At 45.5% G+C, this 7,500-nt stretch overlaps 2 protein-coding genes across 2 annotated transcripts in view; both read left to right on the top strand.

The window, feature by feature from the left end:
• The window catches only part of LOC310950674 (rano class II histocompatibility antigen, A beta chain-like), an 8,637-nt gene extending 2,428 nt beyond the window's left edge, over positions 1–6,209 (top strand). The window contains exons 2-5 of the mRNA XM_083918607.1: positions 1–257; positions 465–746; positions 3,726–3,837; positions 3,962–6,209. The exon at positions 1–257 is cut by the window's left edge and continues 13 nt beyond it. Of these exons, the coding sequence (XP_083774733.1) occupies positions 1–257; positions 465–746; positions 3,726–3,837; positions 3,962–4,019 (709 nt within the window). The 3' untranslated portion in view covers positions 4,020–6,209. The remainder of the gene's footprint in view (positions 258–464; positions 747–3,725; positions 3,838–3,961) is intronic.
• Positions 6,210–6,224: 15 nt separating this feature from the next.
• Positions 6,225–7,500, top strand: part of LOC310950676 (vitelline membrane outer layer protein 1 homolog) — a 6,191-nt gene continuing 4,915 nt past the window's right edge. Inside the window, exon 1 of the mRNA XM_083918609.1 lies at positions 6,225–6,453. Within this exon, the coding sequence (XP_083774735.1) occupies positions 6,244–6,453 (210 nt within the window). The 5' untranslated portion in view covers positions 6,225–6,243. The remainder of the gene's footprint in view (positions 6,454–7,500) is intronic.

A 7,500-nucleotide genomic window follows, 5' to 3' on the forward strand; every position in this document is an offset into this window, starting at 1 on the left:
TCAGAGCATAGGTGACTGTGAGTACGGGGACAACATCACAGACATGGTCTTCATTGTGAAAAACGTGTTCAACCAGAAGATTTCCACCATGTATGACTCTCGGGTCGGCAAATACGTCGGCTTTGGAGAGTTGGGCATGAAGAACGCGGCACATTACAACAGTCAGGGGTGGAAAATGGAAGAAAGAAAAAGACAAGTGGAGACTCTTTGCAGATACAGCGCACGATTATTCAGGAAGAGCTCATTGGATAGGAAAGGTATGTGGTTTTTACTCTTCTACAGGAGGAGATTTAAAAGCATGAGATTTAATTTGCGTCATCGTAAAAAGAAAAGCACTTGTTCTCTCTCTGTTCTTTAATTCAATGGCTTTAGGAATACTGTTTAGCCGCTGACTCGCTGAAGCAGCCTCCACATCCAGCCGGTCATTCAGCGAATTTTCTCCTCTAATCATTTCTACACCCCAGTGCCTCCGGTTGTTAAGGTCCATCAGACCCAGCCAGCCGACTACGGGGACAGGTCCATGCTCGAATGCAGCGTTGTGGGGTTCTTCCCTCAGAAAGTGAGGGTGAGCTGGCTGAGAGACGGGGTGGAGGTCACCACCGATGTGTCTTCTACAGACGTCCTGGCTCACGGGGACTGGAGCTTCCAGCTTCACTCTTACCTGGAGCTCACGCTCAGGAGAGGGGAGAGGGTGAGCTGCAGGGTGGACCACAGCAGCCTGAGGGAGAGCCTGGAGGTGGACTGGGGTAAGGAACACATATCATGGTATGACTAAAATATAGTAAGGATAGATGAGTTGGTAATTAATACATATATCTATAAAATATAGTTATGTTTTGAAAGTTAGAGTCCAGCATTTTCATACAACGCAGGCCTGGGATGCTAGGAGAAAGGACAACCTCACCCCGACCGCTGGTGGTGAAGACGAGCAGACGAAAGATATAATCACATTGGTTAAGTCTCCTAGAACAATCTGAATACATTCAAGGCAAAATTTTCAAAATGATCATCCCGTTCTTATTCCCAGGCGTCAAATACGGGCATATTGTCAAGACCCTCTGTGTTTGGTTGCCAAACGCACCAGGCTTTCACCTGTAAGTCCTTCCGCGGTGATATGAGACACTCAGAGCAAGAGCTCCAGGTTCACCCAGGTGACCGCGGTTCATGTCCTGTTCATGTCTCGAGCTAACCCGACTCGCAGTTGATCGGATGACCATCTGTCTATCGAACTCTTGTCAGTCAGAGAAGAGAGACAACATCTTTTCCATCGAGGAAACCCCTCAGTACCGTTCAGTGCTCTTCTTTCAATGAAGAAATATCTTCCAGCTCTGCTATAAGTGATGCTATTGCAGCATCTACGCTAGCCTGGTTTCGTTTTATGCCGGGGTTACACTTTAAGCTCTATGTCAGATATACCAGAGCTTCACCATGGATGTGAATACTCTTTACACATTCAATTCACTTTTATTTACAGTGCCAAATCATAACAAAAGTTCTCTCAGGACACTTTACAGAGTAGGTAAAGACCACACTCTATGACTTATTTATGATTTACAGAGACCCAACAATTCCCCCGTAGAGTACGGTGGAGACGAAAACCTTCACTATAACAGACAGGAACGTCAGACAGACCCAGCTCTGTGGAGGACGCACATCTGTTTGCACCGGAGAGAGGAAGAGAAGGAGAGAGAAAAGACGGACAGAGAGAGACACACTTCCAGTAACTATAATAATATCTATAGTAACGTGAATATGACTTATATGTTTTGGCAGTTAATACAGCAGAATAGTAGAAACAAGCACAGCTAAGGTGATAGATTATAATAGTAGCAGAAGACTTTTTATTTCTATTTGTGTGTCCGTATGGATAAATCATGATAAAGTGATCTCTAGCATGCAGAAGCCACAACGCTGTTCCCTCGGCCCTGCCCCCGCACCCAGCCAGAGTCCTTTTCCTGCTCTGACAGGACATGAACGAGGCTCTGATGGGGACTTGGTTGGTCTGTCACGAGCTCTCGCTGTCCCTCCCTTCACCCTCAGACGCTCTCACTTCCCTCAGGCCCATGCTGCTGTTCTCTCCCCGTCCAGCGGCCGTCTCTGGTGTGTTGTTCTGGTGTTTCCACATCATCTGACCTCTACACCCATCTGCTCCTCACGCCATCATTACTTCTTATGCCAGCCGTCCAGCACCTCCTCCCTGCCAGGTTGTCCACTGTTCCCCCTGCAGTCATAGAGGTCCAGCTGCTGTGTTTGTTTTCATGCCTGTTTGTTTTTCCCCCCGCTCGCTGTCTTTTTGGATTTGGACTGACCGCATGTTGCCGACCTCTGCTTTGAACCAAGATTCAAGCTATTTGCTTTGCCCGCTCTGTCCCCGAGCTTTACTTTATGTCCGAATATCTACTACCAGAGTGGTTACAAGCTCACTCTGACAGATATGTTAAGAGCGGCATCGAACGACGGGTCGGTTTACCAGCTGTGTTGACATGTGTGACTGGAAGGAGCTTTGATAGTGTGGGAAAGCAGAAGCTGGAGAATTACGAAACCACGATGGGAAGAGTTGAAACTCACCGGTAGAATAAAAGGCACAGGTGTGTGTGTGTGTACAAAACTTTACTTATACAGACAGTTGGGTACAAGTGCGTGTCCCGGGACTCTGTTAAAAATGGTGAGGAACAGATAATATTTGTTTAATACCTTTAAAATTAAGGAGGACTGAACCTGACAGAATAAAAAATAAACACATAAATAAGCAAATGGCACGGTTAATAAATCCATATGCTGTTTAAAGTAACAGAAATAATATTAAATGTGTTATTTATTATGAATAGTTCTGTTTTAATTGGTTGATTTCTTTATTTACTTTTGTTTTAATTCCTGTGTTTATTTACTTTCCAATTTAACTTTCCATTTTATTTATTTATTCCTTTTTAAAGGTATTTATTTACTTTTAAAGCATTGCTCTAAATTATTGGACATAAGGGATAATTAAGCATTTTGTCTATTTCTAAAAGGCGTTTTGTCCCAAGCTAACTTTATTTTCATGTCACTTTACATCATCTCATATCATCTTCAGTCTCTTATCCGGGGTCGGGTCGCGGGGGCAGCAGCTTTAGCAGGGGACCCCAAACTTCCCTTTCCCGGGCCACATTAACCAGCTCTAACTGGGGGATCCTGAGGCGTTCCCAGGCCAGTGTGGAGATCTAATCTCTCCACCTGGTCCTGGGTCTTCCCCGAGGCCTCCTCCCAGCTGGACGTGCCTGGAACACCTCCCTAGTTCAGCATCCGTGAGGAATTCGGAGTAGAGCCGCTGCTCCTTGCGTTGAAAGGAGCCAGTTGAGGTGGTTCAGGATCATCTGGTAAGGATCTAGTATGGGATGACATCCTTACTAGATGATCCTGAACCACCTCAACTGGCTCCTTTCACCACAAAGGAGCAGCGGCTCTACTCCGAGTTCCTCACGGATGCTGAACTTCTCCCCCTCTCTCTAAGGGAGACTCCAGCCCCCCTCCTGAGGAAACACATTTCGGCCGCTTGTACCCTCGACCTGGTTCTTTGGGTCCTGACCCAGCTTTCATGACCACAGGTGAGGGTAGGAACGGAGATTGACCGGTAGATCCAGAGCTTTGCCTTCCTCAGCTCTCTTTTCGTCACAACGGGGCGGTAGAGCACTTTACAACATTTGATGAATCAGGAAAGAATGACTGTGATTATTTCTGGCACTCAGACGCCTCGTCCCTGGAGGCCAAACACCTGAAGATGGCTGTGGGGATCGTCTTCTTCTTCATCGGCCTCACTGCAGCTGCTGGTGGAGCCGTCTACTCCTGGTGGAAACAGAGGTGCGTTGACGTCAGTGCCCTTGTTATGAAACGCTTTCCTCCTGTGCCGAGTTCATTGTTCTCATTGTTAGAGCATGCAAACTGTAATTAAGTCCTGAAATAACGCTTTCTGTTCATGTTTCAGGTCTGACTTCAGTCCATTAGGCCGACGAGGACAACCATCTTTATGCCAGCCATCATAATTATTGAGTTTTTAACAGAATAAGACGTCAAAAAGCTCTGCTGAAGAATTGGATCATGTCACAACATTAAGTTTTAAACATGGCGACCCTCTTAGTCCACACAGAAGAAGATAGACCCTCTCAACGTGCCCGACCTACAGTGGAAGGAGAGAAAATGGCGTGCATAGAAAGATGACATGCTGTTGTTTTATTATAGAACCCCTGACAGAGTAGAGCTCTTTTATCATGTTTTGTCAACCAAGGATTCAACTGATATCCCTTTCCGACAAGTGGACCGGGCGAGATGGGATCAAACCACCAATCTCTCGAAGGGAGGACCACCCACTCTTCCACTGAGCCACAGCATTTCCCTTAGGGGTTGGTAGAGACCAAAAACAGAGCAAAAAAAAAAGAGTGAATGTTAGGCTTGTAATCATCTGGTGGCCTGAAACAAGACTCCAAAAGAAGGAAATCATACAACGTGGTAAAAGACCACTAAACCCTGCACAGGGAGGCAGTATGGGGTGGTGCGACTGTTGCTTGTGTACTAAGAAGGGGAAGAAGTGTCTGCAACCTTAAAAAAAATACTGTCAAATTATGAATTTCAGTAGATCTTTTTCCCGCTGTTCTTTCAGTCGTTATGCTTTTCTTTTGTGTGCTTCACATTTCCGATATTTTGACGTGACGTATCATTTAATAACAAAACTGACCTTATGAACCCGACCACAACAATGTTTCTAAGGGCCCCGATGGGAGGAGAGTTTTTTTTCCCAGTGTAGTAAATAAAAAAAGTTAAAAATAGTTTGGCCAATCCAGGGTCCCTGCACACGCGGGGCCCCTAGGCTGCAGGCTGCACCCTGTGCATTCATCCGCCTGTGGTCGTGGTCCACTTCCAGTCAGCGTTTCACAGCATTTTGTGCAGAACTTTTCGTAAGATATCCTTGCACGCGAATATGTTGCGCTGCCTAGCTTGAGAGGTAGAGGCTGGGTGGAGCTGAGGCCTACAGTGTGTGAGTTATATAAAAATTCACCCCTGGAAATTAGCTATAGACCAAAACCAGGTTGTGAACATGTCTATTTCTGCTGTAAAGTTGATTATTTTGAAGTTCTCTGGGGATCGACTCACTTTTGGAGCCAGCCTCAAGTGGCCGTTTGAGGAACTGCAGTTTTGGCCCTTTTGCATTAGCTTCATTTTTCAGCACCACTTTACTAAGGACAGGACTTTCCTGTTTGCCTTGACTTTGCCGGTGTGTTGATGTATTGAAAATAACTTTACAGTGGCATGACAGTTAAGTAGTAAAATACCAGAATTTACATTGTAAAATATGATTGAGAAAGTGAATAACGGGCCGAGGTCACCGTGTACTGGGGACATCGGCCTGATGAACACATTCTGTTTAGAAAACAATAGAAGTGTATTTGGGCACGATGACGTCTGGACACCAAGCAGACGCCACTGATTGTTAATGTACTGAGTGTGTATTGGAAAAACCTGACGGGGCGTGGACGTGTTGTCAGCCTCGTTATAAGACGGGAAGTTCTGTTAAGAGACTTGGAATTTGGTTTTGTGGATCTTGGATCTCTGTGATGAGTGCGTCAAACCCTGATTCAATACATTCTCCTTGATTGCTGTGAGACCTCTCTGCTGACTCCTTCTTGTAGACCTTTCTGCAGCCTACTCTACCATCCTTGCTGTTAATTCTCCCTTACATGTAGAGATTTTGTATCAGCGTGTGAACATTATTGGATACTGGAAAGCTTCATCAACGACAAAGTGATCTGAGTATAAGGCTGTTTTCTGTCTTTTCTCAGTGATAAAGTGTGATGTCTGCACATAACCCAGGGAAAATAAACCTTTTCTACTATAATCTCTTATTTACTGGCACTGCACACTAGATCCATATACTATTATGCTTGGACAACAGCAGTCCTCGCTGCATCGATTATCTGACTGCGTAAGTGCAGAAGGTTCTGTTGCTGCTCAACCTCATCCTGTGGATTACATTTGTAAAGGAGGCACAGACCTGCTGATTTGTGTGTGTACAAAAGTTTGATCCCCATATGAGAGGAAAAACCTTCATTCAGCAAGCCAGCTGTTCAATCCCACGCCACCCTGTAAATGATTCACCCCGATACGAGCGGCCTATTTTAGAATAGACCGGGAAGCTATAAGAGCTCCGAGCCTGACCCCTCGGTACTTGTTAGTTGGCATTTCAGAGTGAAACACTGACGTGTTGCTGTCAATATGGCAAGTCTTTTCACCCTTGTGGCCGTGCTGGCTGCGTTGTCCGGCGGCTTATGTGAGGAGAAAACGGCTCTGCAGCGAGCAGGTGCCGCCTTCAACAGCAGGCAGTACAGATCTGTGCTCACTGTGAGCAACGGGGAGCAGTTTGGAAACTGGACCTGGCCCGAGATGTGTCCCAAAAAGTTCTTTGCTGTCGGCTTCAGTCTCAGGGTAAAGACACCGGCTCTCTCACGCATCACAAATACTCTCTTTCATATAAAACCTACTGTGGCAAGGCAACGAAGAGAAACTCAGGGACAACGCACACAACAGAGAGAGTGAAGAGTCACACACTGATGACTCCAGTGCATTTATTCACAGCTGCGACAGCAAAGCTTGTATTCACCTTGTGTGTGTGTGTGTGTGAACGTACGGGGGTAGGAAGTAAGGAAGCTGCTTTTCTTTTTCGTTTGTGTGTGTGATCCCATCGTCAGATTGTCTCCAGCGAAATTTTAAATGTATTTTCGCGCTAAAATTTTTCCTTCTTCAGTTGAACTTTAATTTTTTTTATTACATTTATGTTACGTTTTCTGAATTCCCTCTCTGGCTTGAATGCAGGATGTTTTTTTTGTCCTAAAGATGAGAAAAAGAAAGAGAATATACGTAGAGAAGAGAACTGTTGAAGCTGAAATAAATGCTTTCAAGATACAACTTTAACTCTATGGAGAAACTTGACGGCAGAGGTTCACGTGATCTCAACGTGAGAGATGGGGGATAACATTCACAGTCCTCCCCTAACGCAAAAACGCATTCATACGTTCAGCCAAAGATAAAAAGGCTTCAGCATGTGTCTGTCAAATCACATGTTCTACGTTTGCAATCATTGGAGTTGGAAATTCCCTCTATTCATCCACTGCATCTCAGCAGCAACACCGACAGGGAAACACCAGAGAGGATGTTTGTACTGAGGAAATGTTTGTATCTTTAGATCAGGGGCGTCAAACTGATCCAGTAAAGGGCCGTGTGGCTGCAGGTTTTCATTCCAACCAAGCAATGGTTGGAATGAAAACCTGCAGCCACAGCGACTCTTTACTGGATCAGTTTGACACCCATGCTTTAGACCATGGGTGTCAAAGTCAAGGCCAATGAATGATCTTGGCCCCCTGGATGATATTTGATTAGTATTAGAACCGGCCCACACGCCACAGCCGCCTGCTGGTGTTTTTCACGCACCAAAACTACATTACCCACAATGCAACGGTAGCCCGCAAACTCACT

Source organism: Echiichthys vipera (genome assembly GCF_963691815.1).
Source record: "Echiichthys vipera genome assembly, chromosome: 8".
Taxonomy (NCBI): domain Eukaryota; kingdom Metazoa; phylum Chordata; class Actinopteri; order Perciformes; family Trachinidae; genus Echiichthys; species Echiichthys vipera.